General features: G+C 32.3%; 2 protein-coding genes across 3 annotated transcripts; one reads left to right on the plus strand and one right to left on the minus strand.

Annotated features, from left to right (window-relative positions):
* The first annotated feature begins 5,220 nt into the window (after positions 1–5,220).
* LOC21387927 (flowering-promoting factor 1) lies at positions 5,221–5,568 on the plus strand. Its single transcript, XM_010104551.1, has one exon. It carries the CDS (start codon positions 5,221–5,223, stop codon positions 5,566–5,568), a length of 348 nt encoding a protein of 115 aa, XP_010102853.1.
* A 7,390-nt stretch (positions 5,569–12,958) lies between these two features.
* Positions 12,959–16,908, minus strand: LOC21387928 (replication protein A 32 kDa subunit A). 2 transcript variants are annotated; one of them, XM_024169767.1, is made up of 10 exons: positions 16,747–16,908; positions 16,181–16,291; positions 15,932–16,029; positions 15,585–15,626; positions 15,407–15,484; positions 14,314–14,392; positions 13,849–13,953; positions 13,676–13,755; positions 13,398–13,466; positions 12,959–13,223 (listed from the first exon to the last, which is right to left on the minus strand). In XM_024169767.1, the coding sequence occupies exons 1-10, from the start codon at positions 16,849–16,851 to the stop codon at positions 13,145–13,147; spliced, it is 846 nt and encodes a 281-aa protein (XP_024025535.1). In that variant the 5' UTR covers positions 16,852–16,908; the 3' UTR covers positions 12,959–13,144. The 2 variants fall into 2 exon arrangements, with proteins under 2 accessions (XP_024025535.1, XP_010102854.1); XM_010104552.2 differs by having other exon boundaries at positions 13,849–13,956.
* Positions 16,909–19,361: the final 2,453 nt, after the last annotated feature.

The following is a 19,361-nucleotide window of genomic DNA, read 5'->3' on the forward strand; positions in this document are numbered from 1 at the left end:
ATCGATTGCAATGTCATGGCTTTATTAAGCTCGATCAGCAGATCCTTACGTGGCACTATAGTGGTACTAGAGAATACTTATTGATCGTACAAATGTGCATTTTTTACTGTGAGATTGCATTAGAATTAAGCAACTTGTAGAATAATCGAATAAAATTCATAAACAATTAGTATATCCTTATTTAATGTAACCAAATATATAAGACATGAAAATTGAATTGAAGTTGAATAACTACAGTTTGAGTAACTCAATCCATTACAATCCCGTCCACGAGGTATTTCTGTGGTGTTGTATCGAATAGTTTCCCTTAAGTTTGAGATTCATAATTTGCAATGTATTTCTGTTTATCATGTTTTCAACTAAATGACTAATTATTTCGTAGGCTTAGTTTTGCTTGTTATATCTAGATTATAAATATTGTTGAATATTGTTTATATGTTAGGTAAATTTTGTGCGCCTTGTCATCTATTGTGTGGTATAATATCGGCCAAATTTTAGTTCTTAGATTCGATTAGTTAATACAATATTTCAATATTCATCCTGTTAAAAAGATCATATGTTCATAATTCTTTACGCACTTAACACACGATTAATCTAACTAAAATGTCCTTTTATAATAATTTTTTTTGGTTGAAACTATGCATGCACGAATATATAGGTCTCATTCAATTGATTTGAGTTTTCAGTTTTAGATTTTTATAGTTAAAAGCTTTTAAAAATGTCACATCTAACTTTTCTGCTACAATTAAAAACTCTCAAAAAATGTCACATATCAACTTAAATTAAAAACTCGAATCCGCGAAGCGAATGAGGCCATAGAAAGTGTGTACACAAGTTAAGCTTTAAAGTATGTTTTTGAGTTAAAGTCGCGAGTTCGATATCACATGTAATATTTATTTTTTATTTACGGGATGAGACATGGTATATCATGTGTTTGAGTTTGTAAAGCATATATATTTCTAGATTAAGAAGAATAATGTATTAAAAAGCAAAAGAATTTATATGCAATTCTCATATTAGAAGGGAAACATATATATAACAGCCTTGATTTCAATGATTTGTAAGTAAAACAAATTAACCTAATCCTAATAAACAATTGGAAAACCACGATTTAATGATATATACATATATATATATATATATGCGACCTTTTGTCGTATCTGTTATGTGAACAAGCTGAATTTATAGAAGTCAAATTTATAGAAAGTCATGAATCATGACAGGTTAATGTTCACATTGACAAGATAATTGGAATTTGGAATAACATCTTACCATGCAATTTGCAAGTGGATCGAGTACGTGCGTAAAACATTGCGGGCGGCTGACAAAGTGACTGCCGACACATATATTTAGAACTATAATCACCAAGTTTTTTTTTTTTTTTTTTTTTTTAGAAGAACTCCATAATATAGATTAAGAATTAAAAACTCTAGTGCGTTGTGATTAATGTCTTAAAATCATTAAAATCTCAATTATTACATGTTGATTTGTATATAATTTGATGTTTCAAAATAAATATATGATATAACTATTTATTAATGACTGTTACATATATATATATATATACACTAATACAATTAAGTGTTCCATGTCATAAATTAATGCACATTTTAGAGATAAAATATATATATATATATAAAGAAATATCAAAATGTAAGTACTTTCCTTGGATCCGAAGTTTGTCCACATTTGACTGGTCCATTTTGGCGGGTAGCTATAGCTGTTAAATTTGTAAAAAGGGTTTTGACAACTCATGCGTTGCCGCTAAAAGACCCTAATTATAAAATTGCAGGACCATATAGCCCATGTGATGCCATATGGGCATGACATGGCATTGTTAAGCAAAAGTATGAATTTCATGCCGCCTTATAAATTGGAAAAAATAAAAAAAAAATATATATATATTGGAGTGGAAGACTTGGTATGAAGTGGTCCTTTTGACAAGCAATTTATTAGGTCTCATTAAAACTTGATTTGACCCTAGATATATAATATTATATATATATACATGAAAAAGGGGTGACTAGCTAATTAGCTCATTTGAGTGGTTTTGAGGAATCGTAAGATATCCCAATCATAGAATTGTGATTTGTAGTAATGGACTGTCTGATCCCAGTCATATTAATGAGTACACTGACGTGATTTATGCATATTGATGAATTTGTTTTTTTCTCTTTTGTTTTAAGAATATTATGATACTTAGGTATCGTTCATTTCACCGATTTGAGTTTTTAGTTTTAAGTTTTTATAATAAAAAATTCTCAGAAAATGTCACATTTAATTTTTTCTGTTACAGTGAAAAGCTCTCAAAAAAATGTCATATCTCAACTCAAATTAAAAACTCAAATCTGCGAAGTCAACGAGACCTTATTAATTACTCTTTCTAAGGTTTTTGTGGTCATTATATCTGCGAATAATGCTACCATATACGCAAACACTGTCAAAGTTTTTATCTTGCCTAAGACAACCTTGCTAAACATACCAGAGTGCTAATATTTATAATAGTCCATATTGTCTGCACCATATTTTTATATTATGAAAATTGTGATTATTAATTAGTTTAATGATTGTAATCTATTAATTGAGCTTTTTTTTTTTTTTGGCTGAAAGATGATCCCACTTTATAACTCTAATTGAGTTGGTAAAGCTAACATATGAACCACGGTATTATCTTTCTGATCTATCCGTGAATTATGTGTGTTATTTGTTTTTACGTTTTAGTGAAAAAGATATAAATACTATTAATTGCTTTAGTCATAATGGAATTACATTAATGCTTATTATTTTTTTTTTAACTATGCCAAGGCATCCTAATTTTTTGTTGGACATTTTCTTGTAACTAGTTCTGTAACGTGCTTCGCACGTATTGCCGTATTAGAGATACTTAAAGAGTTTATTATTTACTGAATATTGAGGGATTTATTTATACAACCATTTAAGGATTTTTGATCTTATTTTTTAAAAAAAAAATATGTGTAAAGATAACAATTAACGAAAAAGATTAAGTATGAACACATTTAAAGAAAATTATTTTAACAAAAAAAATAAAATAAGAAGACATGAGAAAAATTAATTTTATAAGAATAAAGTGAGGAACAAAATATTTTTAAAAGACATACCAAAATACCAAAAAATTAAAATGTTAAAAAATTTCCAAAAAAAAATAATGAATTAAGTGGGGGTTGCCACTACAGTTTCATGATAAAGAATTTTAACTCTTTTACGTATAGTTAGATTTGTCTACAAGGCTTATATTTTTTTCAACACTGACTATCAATCATTCTGGTCAGTCTATATTATGATTAAAATATGTGATGGGCCAACCACCATGCAGTACGGAATGCATTTAGCGACATCATTGGACCTAATATTCTCTTGTATAAATTGTGTCTCTTTAATTTCTCTTAAATTAATGCACTTATATAGAGATATCAATCAACGTTTTTCATCTTATATTCCGTCCTCTTTAGTGCACTTAATTTCCCTTTTCTCAATTAATCCACGCGCTCATTTATTAGACAAAAATCTATATATTGAAGTTAAAATTTATATTATATGTTAAAAATATATAATTAACTCATAAATAGAGTACGATCATTTCCCAATTCAATGATCTTTATCTCCAAAGTATGCATGTATTGATTAAACATGGCGATGAGAATTTGTCTACATATAGTTTTTAAGGTAGGAGAATCTTGATCACTTTTTCTATTGTCTGGCCAACACTTTTCTATAAAAATATCATTAGGATTTTTCTTCTTCACTCTTCTTAATATCCTTTAGAAATTCAAGATCTTACAAAATACAAAAAAAAAAAAAAAATAAGAAAATTATTGAACTTACATTTAATGTGTATGAATATGCATTTTTACCTCATACTTTTGATTAGTACCATTTTAACTAATCAATTATTTAACTAAAAAGGATATAATCAAGAGTAAAGAGTAAAAATTCAGACCATGCATTCTAAAAAATATTTTTCTCCTTTATCCAACTAAAGTCCAATAAAACAAATAGATGGTTTATCAGATTAATGGTCACGAATAATTAAGTTACAAAGTAATTCATTCCCAACAACTTTTAATTATGTTCTTATTCTTTTTGTGAACATATAGTTTTGTAGCACTTACAGTACTGTTGATATGATCACGTAACTTGAACAAGAAAAAAAAAAGTGCACGTGTCCACAAATATTGTTGATTATTGGCACAATTAATTAGGAATAATATATATTATTCTAATTAAATTTACAAATTCTGATAGAAACCCACAAAAGAAAATACCATTTTTTTTTCCTTTTTCTTTAGGAAAACCACATAACAAACGGGATTGACAAGGATTTGACAAACACGTGCCAAAAAAACAAACTCTCTCCAAGGTTTCAGTTTACCAAATGACCAACACTTCTTGATGATATCAAAAGAAAGAAAGAACCTCAGACGAAATATCTCCCAACCAGCTCATCTCACACCCCTCCCCTTCACGTGAAAATGTCGTGATTGTAAGTGGGGGTGCCAATATATAGTGCAAAAATCTTTTTCTTTAAATTACCCATTGACTTCGATTCTTTTGTTTAATTCAACTTTTTATTATTATTTTTACTTCTCATGAATCTTTTTATAATTAAGCAAAAATATTGTCCCATATATAAAAAAAATTTAAAAATAAAAGATTCTCCATTAGAAAAGTAAATCAAAGGTTAGATTCCTCCAAGCCCAAAAATACACCCACACCCCCACGGATGGAACTTGTGCCCTAAATCACACCCTATGAGCATCCATGTGCCCTCATAAATTAATACCCTTGGGTCCCACAATATCTAGATTCTATTGGCATGCCCATCATCATGAGTACTAACATAACCCTTTCTTCTTCCTTTTTTTTATACAATTATATGTAATATTAACCCCTTCTTTTTAATTCTTACACTCTCACTCCCCCAATAGAGTGTAGTAATAGTTTTCCCACTTGTTTTTTTGTTTTTCATCCTCTTTTTTTTCCTGCCTTCTTGACATGTATAAATACCCCCTCTAACCCCTCAACTATTCCCAACACACCAACCAAAACCAACTTCTCTCTTCTCTTCCCAGCTTTATAAGCTTCTTATTACTCTTCTCTTCTTCTTTTTTTAAGCACTACATATTAGAAGAAACAAACAATAAAGACACAAAATCTAAAACCTAATAGGATCAATCAATCCAAGCAAGCAATCAAATCAAAATGTCTGGTGTTTGGGTATTCAAGCCTAATGGCGTGATGCACCTTGTGGAGAACCCGCAGGCGGAGTCGGCGGGGGACGGGAGGCACGGGTCATCATCCCGGAGGAATAAGGTCCTGGTGCACCTGCCAACCGGGCAAGTGGTGTCGTCATATTCGTCGCTGGAGCAGATATTGACAGGATTAGGGTGGGAGAGGTACTACGGCGGGGACCCTGATCTCTTCCAGTTCCACAAGAGATCTTCCATTGACTTGATCTCCCTCCCCAGAGACTTCTCCAGGTTTAACTCAGTTTACATGTATGATATCGTTATCAAAAACCCCAATATCTTCCATGTTAGAGATATGTGAAGAAGCTCATGATCATCATCCATGATCATGAAATCTCTTGCATTATAAATCTCTGCATGTGATGAATATCTCTCATTCCTTAGCTTGCTAGGAATCTTTGTTTCTTGTCGTTGGTTTTAGTTTGTACTTCAATTCTGTGCTTGGTTTCTAGCTATATATATATATATATATATATATGTATGTGTGTGTATCATGTAGAATAAGGTGTACTGTAGAATATTGGGGGTGTTTTCTTTTAGTCATGTGATGATCATTTGTAGTATTTTAGTTTGCAAGTTTGTGAGATCGGTTTGTATCATATAAAAATATTAATGCATTCCTCTGAATTCTCATAAGTACTTTTTAAGGATTTTTTTTTTTTTTTTTTGTAATACCAATCAAGGAATCATATATTAAGTGAAATTCTAGTAACTTGAAAAAAAAATTAAAAAAAGCTAATAATGTGAAGTAATATTTGTAATTATAAGACTCTCCCATGATTAATAATATGAATGGATGACTTACAAGAAGGAAACAAAAAGGTAATTCTCATGATCTCATGCACATATTGCCATGTCACTAGTGAGAAGAAGTGGCAATGAGTAGTGTGTTTCAAGCGAAGAGACAATAAGCACAGGAATGAAATTGACTTGTCAAGAAAATGCCATGATTTGATAGTTTGCTCAGTCACATGATCATGATCGCAAAAAGAGAAAGAAGATGCTTATAATATGTGTCGATTGCCTATAGGGCCACGTGTCATACTTTGGTATGTGTGACCCGAATATTTGAACAGTAACAACATTGATGGAGATTGTTTGTCCATTTAAGTTCTTCTGTACAAGTATAGTCATATATGTGTGTGTATATAATACTGTTCAAGCAAAAAAACTATAGCGTACAACAATATCTTTGAAATAAGTTGACATATATTTTACGTAATTTTCGAGATTCAAACATAAGAACTAGTTTGATATAAATTTATTTCCTTACAGACAAGAAAGAATAGTTAAAATCCAACAAAATGAAGTCATGCATTCGTTAAAAAAAAATGAAGTCATGCATGACGAAATTGATGTAATATTTCGAGGTCATGGACTTTTAAAAATTGGTATTAAAAAAAAAAAAAACTTACGTTTGAGACAGGAAAGAAAACACTATCAATATCTAAATAGAGAAAAGCGTAGAATAACTATTTACAGTCATTGGTGGTAGAGTTAGTAGACTAATTACAATACACAGCCAAAAAATTGATAAGGATTAATTCAAAGTTAAGAGGACCAAGATATATAACTGCAGTAGATATGTAACTAATACTGTGTTAGGACTTGGGATAATCTTTTGAGAAAATCAAGATTATTTTTACAACTTGTTCCCTAGCCATTTATCAATAAATGTTGACCTACAATTAAGAACAAGATCATATCAAAAATTAAGATTAAGAGATGATCTAAAGCTGGATTAAAGTTTATATACGTTTTAAGAGATGTCTAATATTGCTTATAAGTTTTCATAATATTTGCTAAAAAACTCATGCATGTCTCAGTGTTGACTTTGTTTATAGTTAGGATGGACGTCCACAAGGTTATTTTTCCCTATTGGGATGAAAGAATTTCTATTATATGTGTATATGTATATATAATATATACATATATATAATATTCAAGCATCCAATAAAAAACTAGAGACAGAGAGAAAAAGAGGAGTATAGTAGTACATAGAATCACTTGCCCAATCATACAAAGATCATACTTTTGTTGATTGGGTCGTGATGATGATCATTAGGATGATTCTACACATTAGTAAAAATAGGTATGCGTATATATATATATATATATATATTTATTTATATATATAGGTATATATATAGGCGAGGTCCCCTATCTATGGGAGTCATGAAGATACGGCAAAAAACGTACCTGTGGAGCTTCACGTGAAGCAGATGCTGACACCAGCTGACTACTTATGTGTCGGCTGCCACGTGTCCTAATGGGATGTGTCAGTTCATCACAACCTTTTTGTAATGGGGAAAAAGTCTAAAGGGACACTTGGCACATCCTTAAAATTGTAGCGGAAAAAGGAAAAAGGAATTAATCCGAAAGAAGAAATAATTAAGAATCCTTTTTTTTTTTTTCTGAAGAATATAAGTTTGATGTCGTCCTCACTAGAAGGTTTGATGCGTGACCACATTGCTTTTTTTTTTTTGTTCATAAATAGATACCTGGAAACCACACAAAACCCCTTAAGAGTGTTAATAATAATTCACGATACGAAAAATAGATATAATGGGAACAAACAAAAAGGAAAGCTAGCAAGTAGTTAAGTCTAGAGAAATCCAGGGAAATTGGAAGTTGTAGCATATATATTCATGCACGTAATCTTGTCATCGTACTAGTAGTACTAGTGTGTTCTGATAATCCATGGAAAATGCATGAAATTTGCTTGACATTTGTTTCTCCATATGTATCAGTTAGAAAATCAATTGAGTTGTTACAATAATTGCTTATAAGGTAACATATAAAAAAGTTTTAGCCAAAAAAAAAAAAAAGTTACTTGTTAGAGAGAAGGCTTTTTTTCTCTATCAGTTGGTACTGTTATTTTAACCGTTAGTTTAACATTTCAATTGTTAAATCTACGACTAGAAGCAGTTCTGCGTTAGATTAATTTTTCAACAATTAGATCTATGACCGGAAGTAGTTCTGCGTTGCACATCTCATATTTTAACATGAACACTCGCAGATATGATTGTTAAAAAATAATCCAACGGTTAAAACAAAAGTACATACCAGTAAGATAAAAAAAGTCTTTCTTATCATAAAAATTACCCTTACAATTATATAAAGGGTGATTCTATTCACATACCTTTTTTTTTCTCTCCACACCTCTATTTCAATTAAAACTTCTTATTGAAAAGGACCCTCATATAAAATGACAAAAAGGGACAATTATGATAGACTTAATTACATATTAAATCTTATCATAAAAAAGAAATTAATGATTTTTTTCGATCTCCACACACCCCATATGATATCGTATCCCCAAATTATAAACTAGTGTTATCAAAACCTTAATTTTTATTTTTCACTTTTCAATGACTATTCCAAAACATTGCATGGAAATATACTATTTTTTTTGTTCTATTTATTCTATGACAATTGTCCATTTATCTTTCGTCCATTTCGTGTGTGTGTGTGTGTGTGTTTTTGTTACTAATCATTTAATTTTCTTAAGACATCATATAATTTTTCATTTTTTTTATAAAGTTTTGTTGATTGCATATTTTCCATTTCATTTTTTTCCCATGTGGTCATATGCTTTTTAACTTTTTTTTATCAATTTGTCTTCAATGATCATACATTTTGATATGATCAAATTACGTTGTTGTTCTGTTTAGCTTTTTATTTATTATTTTGAGTTTTTTTGCTTTCGGTTTTTCTTTTTAATTGTTTATTTTGCTTTTTTTTTTCTTTTTTCTTTTTGATTATGCCGCTTGTTTTATTTTTTAAATGACAAATTAAAATAAAATGGTGGTTGTAAAGAGAAAAATGAAGTGCTCAAAACATTAATAATCTTATTAAAATAGTTAAGGTCAATTCTGGAATAATAGAGGTGTGTAAAAAATAAATCTAATCTTTAAAAATTATGTAGGGTGAGTAGTTAAAAGGGGATGTAGAGAGTAAAAAAGGATGTGCGAATGGAATCACGCCCTTATATAAAAGTCTTTCGGTTACACAAAATTAGTAAAAGCTTTGAAATATACATCTCTAGTTATGGCCTTTGTGTAGTCTTGTTTGTTTGTGTTTGTGTGTATTTAAAAAGTACACTTGGCATATTTTATAGCAATGTTGGTCTAGAAGATTATTTGATAACTAAAAGGTACATATACTAGGGTTTCATGATCAGTTTAAGAATGAAGGTGTGCTCTCATAAATACCCAGCAAATGACTGGAAGGATAATCAAAAAGTAAACTAAGAAAACTACAAGATCGATACTCATGATTGTGTATCTATGGAGTTTCTATTGTGAGAAATTTTATTTGTTTATCAGAAGGTTACTATATAATACATATAGTTGATGTTGATCTGTCCTTTAGCAACATATTTTACTGCCGGCTTGATCTTGCATGTGTCTATAGAAATTAATGAAACGCAAACCATGGATATGTGTAATCATTATAATTATTTCCAATGCACAGCAATATATTATTCACGAACAGATTAATAAAAAAAAGTTGGTAATAGAGATTAAGATATATAAATTAGTATTGGAAATGATTATAATTACCCAGGTCCTAGATTGGAAAGACAATGAAAAACCAATATTAGCTACTAGCTTGCATACTGATCAGGATCACTCATTACATGTATGATGTTTGTGTGTCCGCGCACTTTGTAATTCATATCGAATTTTTAGTGTTACTTTGGTATTAATGGAGACTACATATATACATATACATATACATTGTAGCATTGTAGCATTCTAGAAAAGAAAAATCACAATGACAGAAATGAAGAAAACTACGCGAGCTGGGAATTATACACATTCCAATTTGGCTCAGAATACACCTTTCGTAAGTCCCAAAGAAAATCACAATAATTATCAATTTTACCCCCAGAACCGTTTTGGAGTGATGTACAAGTTCTGAGCTGGACAAAGTTATCCCAAGGTTGGACTAAATTTTCCCAATCCATTATTTCTGACTAATTATGTCAGCACTAAGATGTTTAATTGGCTGAATATGTAATTAGTTTGTAATTAGCTTGCCACCTTTTAAAACTGTTTGGAACATGGACACATGAGATGAAACCATTGGAATAAGATTTTGGACGGATCCCATTCTGCTCACATTGATAAATCTATAGATTATAAAGTTGTTTAGATTGTTCAAGAGTTATATATATATAAGAATTATTTGGAGTTAGAACATCATGATCTGTTCTTACACCTTGTGTTGTGGGATATCAATGAAGCGCCTACATCCAAATTACTTGAGTCTTTTTAAGAGTCCTAGGAAGCTATTAAAGTACCTTGTTCTATTAATGCCTGCTCTTTTGATTTAGGTTTTGCCGAAGCTGTCCCCCCGTTCTGAAAGCAAAGTGCTTTCAGCCTTGAATTTTGCTGTTTTTGTATCTCTTTTCTTGGTTTTTTTTATTTATTTATGTTTTTTTTTAATAACGAAAAGGGTTATGGGGATAAAAGATGGCGTACCCAGATAACTTTTATGGAGGCATTTAACCCTACAAATGTGACAATCCCAACTCCAACACATGATTTCTGCGTGGGGCTAAGTAGGGCTAGCAATTTGTGTGTTGCGTATCGTGTTCGGGATGACACGATTATATTAAATATAAACACGACACGATTAATAAACGTATCAAAAACTCAAACACGAACACGAAACGCTAATAAGACGGTTAACACGACACGACACGCAAACATGATTACTAAACGGGCCGTGACTAGTAGACACAAAAAAACACGTTTATGACCCAACTAGCAAAAATAGCAAAATTTAATATTGTATTCAAAACTAATATTAATTAACTACTTAATATCACTTATAGTCAAAATCTGGCGAGCATATAATAAGAAAAACATAAATTCTCCAATTCTCCATAATAGCCAACACACATAAAAATATTCAAATATCAAACACACACACATATATGATAATACTAGATTATCATGTATATATGTTTCAAAACATGACCAATTACCAAATATCCAAAGAAGTTTGAAAATATAACCAAGTACATCTAAATAAGTTTAAAAACATAACCAAACATTTAAATGTTTAAATGCATAAAACATAAAATAAATATAGGAAAATGTCTTATTTGATGTTGAATGCCTAACTACGCTCTAAAATTAGTATCCAGTTACTTTAACCTATTCATGGATGTCTTTTTATAAATGTCATAAGGTTGAATGTCTTTTTTAATTTTTTATAAATTTTTTATTTTTGTATATGGTTTATAAACGGGCGGGCCGTGCCGTGTTGTGTTGATCCGTTAATGACCCGTATAACTAAATGGGTTAAGCGTATTAAACGGACTGACACAAATCCAGCCCATTTATTTTTGTATTATTCGTGTCAACCCGTTAACGACCTAATTAATAATCGTGTAATTCAAACTTATTTATCTCATATCGTTTCATCGTGCCGTGTCTAAAATTGTTAGCCCTAGGGCCAAGTGGGATTATCATCTTGCAAGGCTCTGGTTATGTCACCTTTTCTTGTTAATCCGCTTCACCACCAGCAAAAAATGACATAAAACGGATGATGTATGCCGCGTGCACAGCATTTGGATTGGAGGAGCGTAAGAAGCTTTACAATAAGGAACCAATATCACCAAGCTATGCCTTGAAAGAAATCACCCCACAATTCGTGTAACTTATAATCATCTATAAGATGAGGAATATTTTTATCACCATTAATGATGCAGTTATCGCATATATAATGGTATATTAAAATTGCAGAATGAAATCCGATTCTTTTATTTTGTCTCCAATGATAACAAATAACAATGCTTAAAAGATAAACACATGATTATATAGAACTCCTTTTAGGGGCAAAAAAAAGAAAGAAAAAGGATGCTTTTTTTTTTTGGGTTAATTCCAATATAAGGTACTGACCAATTCCCGTTTAGAACATTGGCACAACTTCCTGAATGATGAAATTCACTCAACCAAAGTCTAATTATTAGACTTTTTTCTCAAATAAACTTCAAAAGATTTTGGAATAATCTGTTTATCTTTCCTCTCATTTTTCAAGGTAAGTTAGAAAATCTTTAACATTACACAGATCAAACAGATGCTGCTTCATGTCACCAAAACAAAAACAAAAACAAAAAAACAAAAAACGGGTTCGGTTCTAACTAAGGCCGGTAATATGGGTCACGACACGACTCGAAAACGATACGAATTTTACGGGTTAGGGTTGAGAAAAAAGAAGTTCGGGTCAGAATTAGATCGACTTGAAATTGACACGAAAAATACAGGTCAATTTCAGGTTGGACCTGCCTAACCCGAACACGACACGAAACTCGTAAAAAACTAAAAAATACATATATTTTTCATTTCATATTTTAAATTTTATTATGAACTTATGATATCATGATAGTTATACTCAAAATCTTATACTATTATTTGCTTAATTTCAATGGATGTTATTGTAATTTAGTGTGTTATGAATTTTAAGTTATTTCTAATATGTCAAAAACTAAACAAAAGTATACAATTTTCGTGTCAATTTCGGGTTCACGGCTCAATTTCATGTCACGGGTCATTTTCGGGTCGTGTCGTGTCAGCTCGTAAAGTGGTCGTGTCGTGTTCGTGTTGCGGTTTTTAAAAAATTTCGTGTCACGGGTCGTGTTCAGATTGACTGAAAATTTTAAAAAAACGATCAAAACACGACACGAACACGACACGTGACACGAATTGCCACCCCTAGTTCTAACTATATATCTACTACGGGAACGCCTTGAAAAGTACATATGATAGACTGCCTGTTCAAAACAGTAGAAAGAAATATAAAGTAACAGCATTCAGAAAGGTACTGCAAGATGAGGCTAAATTCCAGAAGATTTATCGACCCTATGCAGCTGATTTGAAGTGAAATTCATCAATTGTGGAATATATCAGACCTTCATCCTCTAGAGATCTAATTGATTCCCTGGTACAGAAAAGTGAGATTTTATGAATTTAGATTTTTCTCTCTGCATGGAGTATGTTCCAAACAAACACGAAAATAGGAAAACAGGAAAAAAAAAAATGTGTATGTATACATACATATATATATATATATATATATAGAGAGAGAGAGAGAGAGAGAGAGAGAGAGAGATACATTATTTTCTCCACGGGAATTTTTAGCTGTTGGGAAAGTTCATCTCTATGTATCCCCTTCTCCTTCACACTACAATCAAGAACCGTCCAAAATAGTTCAGAACATGCAATATAAAGAAAGAAAATAAACTAACATGAGAAAATTCTGATAAGCAGAATTGTCATTGCACATTAAACCTAAAGCTTGGCATTTACAACTTAGAGACAGCTAAGCCATCTTATAGTAAACAAGGCAATACTGATGAAACCAAAAATGAAGGATAAAGCGCACCAACTTACCTGCTTGAAGGCAGCTGCAGATAGTCGAGGATCAACTGGTCACAGCCTTTTTGTGCATCGAAACTAATTTGCCCAGATAGCTAGAAGAAACGAATATGAATTATTTTACTTATGTCAAACTACTCATTGACAGAAATATCTTGAAAAAATAAATTGTTGGCCAAAACTCGTACTTGACTTAATGAGGATGAGGCTGTCTGATATCCATTTGATCCACTTCTCAGAGGAGTGCTCAAAGATGCATCTGCAGTCTCAGGTTGAGTGGCAGAATTTCCTTGCTGCTTGAATCGGTACAAGAAATCAACAAATATATACAAAGAGTAAGACACAAGATATATGAACATAAACATATATAGTTATGTACCATGCAATTATGGCCAGCTTGGTTTCACAGTTACACTACTGTTCTTACGTTTTATAAGTGACATGAAGAGTGGGGATCTCCATTGAGCACAGTATTGAGAAGATCCTCACTCCCCATTTAACTTTAGAAACAAAAAACGATCAAACAAACCAGCATGCCTGTAATTTTCACATTTGTAATAAAGACAAGGCATTCATATCAGACAAAAAAAAAAGAGAGAGATAAGACATTCGCATATTACTAATGCACAATGTCGCACGTTTAACTTAAGTACCCGAGATTTGGAACTCTGCAAGTGGTTGTGTATGCAATCGATAAAGTGAAACGAAATTTCATCAAATTTCGTCACAGGCCTGAAACACAAGGAAAAAAAAAGTTAGATATTATCATGTACTACAACCGGCAGAATAGACGACCGAGATGCTCAAGAAGCTTTTATTTTTCACCATGGGCTTCAAGTTCCGCCTCTATAATGATTTTGTGACTCGTATTTTCACTTTAGATATGAAAAAGATAATGCCTATCTGGAAGGAAAAAGAAAAAGGCAATTCACTAGAAAAGAGAGAGAAAGTTAAGCCGTAACTGTATCACTGCAGAAAGTGATAAAAAGCGTTAACATTGTTGTGCTTACTTATGGGAGCATACACTTGACTAATCGCAAATTGTAGCTATTAGTGATGGAGGCAGAAATTTTTTTCAATAGGGCCGCCGTAAAAAAAAAATAAAAGTAGTATTCAATAGTCATATATTTCAATTATTCAACTAGGGCACACAGCATATTTCATTTAATGTAGTAGGGGCACATTTAAAATTTTTCTTGTAAAACGGAGCATAAATAAAATACAAAAGTTGAGTGGAGGCACGGCTCCCCCTCACAACAATGTGGCTCTGCCACTAATAACTATCCCTGATTGTAAGTACCTCAGTAATGTAGTTTCTTATTTGATTTTATCTTTCATGTATGAAAATACTCCCTCTTGAGTTCTTAACAATACACAATTTAGAGAAAGTTATCATTTTGAATTCTCTTTTTATGTTTTCATAGTATTAAAGCAGGAAGAGTTCAGACACTTATAATTGTACTCACCATATTTCATCATTTAATATGTTTTGGGCTTATAATTAAATATTTACGTGTTGATCCGAAATAACTCTCTTAAAAAAAAGTCACCAACTGTTGATATGTTTTGTGCTTATGTAAACAACAACCTTAAATGGAAATCCATGGTTACATTATCCAAAAAAAAAATCAATAGTAATCCCTACAGCAACAACTTCGCAAACCTATTCGAACAAATTTGACAAAATAAATCCACAAAATTCAAAATGTCTAAATTAAAAAAGGAAAGGAACTGTTTGAGCCATACCTCACAGAGAAAGCACCTATTTGTCGATTACCTTGAAAGATTTTCAAGTGCCCATTAACACGAACATACATGCCATCTCTATTGCAAAATAAATTACAGATCAGAATAACCTTATAATACAATACCAAAACTTAAGTCTTATATACAAATATTACTAAAAAAGGACAGGAAACTTAACTGTATTCCTTCCACTTCCTTTGCATCAAAACTCTCATTCACCCTGATAACAAGTTAACATGGTTTTAACTAGTATTCTGCATGACACAAACTATCCAAGAATTCCCATATTGCATGCCCATATATAAAAATTATTGTTGCACATAGTGTATGTCCAGTTACATTCATATGATTGGTTCATGCATTATCATTATTGGATTTACATTATTAAAAGCACCTTTTTAGCTCACATATGCGGATTTGCATCAAACTAAACTCTTAACAAGCAAAAAAAGAAGTACAGCCAAACTTTGAACAATATGTAATTCTACTGTGCAAAAGGAATTCTGAAAAAACTCGAACCATTACCATCTTCTGCAGCTGATTCGTCCAGTTCCATCGTCGAGGAAAAAACTGACATCAGTATTTCTCTCTGTTTTTTCAAACACCATCCCAACCATAGTAACCTAAAGCAGTCAGGAATAAAAAATCTCAGATATTAATGACAACAAAAGACAAGGCCTTTAATATGGTAATTCATAGTCTTTATGGATTTTAGAATATAGCACAAGAGGGGGGGAAACGAATACTTTTTCAGCAACAATATAAATAGCATACATTAGCAGCTTCAACACCATTGATCACAAAATTCGATTTTTCATCACCAGAATGATCTGCTTCACTTATTTGCTTCACAGTCACCGGAATCAATCTATTAGTTTGGCGACCCTGTAACAGTGATGAAAAACAAATTATAACAATTAGGAACCAAAGAAAAGGACAATACACATACATATCTTGCTTTCTCCGACGATAATTAGGAAAAATTAATTTCTCTCTCATACGAGAAACTATTCGAAAGTAGAAATTAAATTCACTCAAGACACCTAATCCAACAATTTTATTAAAAAAAGTTGAAAATTTAATTGCGGATCACATCAAAAAATCGTAAACGATCTATTACATTTCTCAAAACAAAACTTTATAAACAAAAACAATGTCCGTTAATTTCTTTTTCTTTTCCCCTTCTCTTCATTTTCATTATGTTTTGGTGCTAGATCCTGGGTGACATAGACAAGGCATCGTCAGGGCTTTCCCTAATATACAATATCCCCTTTCCCGCACTTTCTCGGAAGCCAAACGGGAGAAAAGGCGTATTTTAAATAAGTTAAAGAAGGGCTTACCCTCGCCGGAGACGGAGCGGCATCGTTGGCCTGAGTTGACTGCGAAGACATGAAGCCGCCGCCGGAGAATGGGGTGGAGGAATCGAACTGGCTGGAGGAGAACATCTCTGGAAACCCCAGAGACAAAAGTGAGAAAATTTTTGGGGGGACAAATCTCGATTTTACGAGGAAGAAAGCAAAATAAATTAAGAAAAGAGGAATTTTAGACGGTTTTATCTTGCGCATAATTAAAAAAAAAAAAAAAAAAAAAAAAAAAAAATTCAGACGGTTTTCCCGCCAAGTTGCTCTAATTTTCCCGCCAAGTTTTTTATTTTTTGGGTTAATAGATTAAAAAGTCCCTGAATTAAAGTTTATGACAAATTGATCCCAAAACAGATTTAATAAGTTAAATTCTCCTTGAATTACACTTGTAGTTGCAATGGTGGTCCAATCTGTTTGGGGAAGTGAATCACGTGTGTTTCACGTGAGTGAAACCGTTATTTCTGATAGCAAGATAATAGAATTACCATGTTTGCTCACATTTTTAAACTTTAGGCAGATTTTAGCTCATTAATTTAGTTCGGGAACCAATTTGTCACAAGCTTAAAAGCTCAAGGACCTCTGAAGTTATTAACCCTTATTTTTTTTCTTTTTTGGAGCAAACGACGTAAACATTGAACAAGAAGTTCTAAACAACAATAAAAAGGAATAACACCGAGGAATACACGATCTCAATAAATGTGAAAAATGACGATAAAATACAAAACGACAATCGTAGAAAACAATGATCCAATGGCGCAAAACTAGAATGACAATTAAAAGGAAAATACGATAAATGGGAAAACAAAAGGAAAGTCTAAACAACATTGAAATAAGCAAACGACACAAATAGTAAACGGCAGGAAGTGTTGAAACGACGTCTAGAAGACGGAAAATGAACAATGTCAATGTCCAAATAACGACAATTAAAATTAAAAAGGTGAGATTATGCATCAAGAAATAAGACAACGATAAAGGTCGCGAGCATAATTCCACACTTAGCGATATAATACCACAGAATGACAATAATAACAAAATAACATTAGAAATAATGTATAACAGTGCATTATAAACGACTGAAACAAAATAATAATAATAATAATAATGGGAAAATTAAAACAACAACATACGCGAAAACAATGACAATAAGGCAAACTAAAAAAAAAAACGTAAAATTTTATTTAAAAAAACGTAAAAAACAATATGAGGGACGACGTCGAAAAATAAAATGAGCGTGATGGCAATAAGAAAACGAGAACAATAGAAAAAACTTACGGACCTGTTTAGTTTCGTTTTTGTTTCTATTTTTTCCGTTTTCGAGGTTAAAAAATGAAAATGGGTAGACAAAATGCGTTTGGTGTAAAATTTTCTGAAAATTAAAAACAAAAACGCTTTTGTCTTTTTTTGAAAATCTGAAAACAAATTAAGATCGTTTTCTCCGTTTTCGTTTTTGTTTCCTTCTTCTCCCATTTGCATCTTTCGAAGCATTTCTCTCCTCACTCTCTCTCTCTCATGAGCCTCCGCCAGCAACCATCCCCACCGTCGCGTCTGGGCCCGGCAGCGGCGGGAGACCCGGAGTCGGAGCCGTACAACATAATGAAAACGTTTGCGCAATGGCTCGAGCCGCGGCGGCGGCGCTGCGAGCCGTCAGGAACCTCCGTCGGCTGCCGTTCACGCAATGGCTCCCTCACATGGACCTCCTCGATTAGCTCGCCCTATTCTTCGACTTCCAAAACGATAGAGTTCGAAACTAGAGGGAGCACCTCGTCCTCCACCTCGCCAACGCCCAAATGCGCCTCTCGCCGCCGCCAGACAACATCGATACACTCGATGCTGGCGTCCTGCGTCGCTTCCACAAGAAGTCCAACATTTGGATCTCCGACCGGGTTGAAATGGCCTGTTGATGTTGGGAGCAATTTCTTTGTGACTTCTAGTAGGAGTAGGCATGTGGGTAAGACCGGGTTTGTGGGGCAGAGGTCGTTTTGGAACTTATTTAGAAGCTTTGATAGGCTTTGGATCATGCTCATTTTGTTCCTTCAGGTGGCCATTATTGTAAAGATCACTTGGAAGTTGAAAGATGGTAAATGGTTATGCGTTTCTAAAGCACAATAAACGGCATTAAAATTTAATGTTATTCTCAGGTTTTTTGTCGTTCATCATGTTTTATATATCCTTTTTACTTTTTAGACGTATTTTTGAAGATTACTAGGAAGTATGTTTTATATATTATTATTTAAAATACTATTATATGTTTTTAAAAATTAAACCACCAAACGCAGTTTCAGTTTTTTTTAAACTGAAAACAATCTCAAAATAAAACTATCAAACGCATTTTCAAAAATGATTCCAAAATGAAAATGAAAACGTTTTCATTTTCATTTTCATACAGAAAATAAAATCATTTTGGAACGAGTTCCAAACGCACCCTACATTTTTATTTTGCTTTGCTAGGGTTTGGTTTACATTATTTTTCTTATGCGCCGCTTCAATTGTAGGCTTCACTGGGCTAGAGTCCGGCGCTGCCGTAGGGCAATGCTCCGGACTTCTGGCCCTGAGGGAGGGTCACAAGATGCAGAGCTTGGATCTCTTTAGGAAGG

Source organism: Morus notabilis, unplaced genomic scaffold (genome assembly GCF_000414095.1).
Source record: "Morus notabilis unplaced genomic scaffold, ASM41409v2 Scaffold1421, whole genome shotgun sequence".
NCBI classification, from domain to species: Eukaryota; Viridiplantae; Streptophyta; class Magnoliopsida; order Rosales; family Moraceae; genus Morus; species Morus notabilis.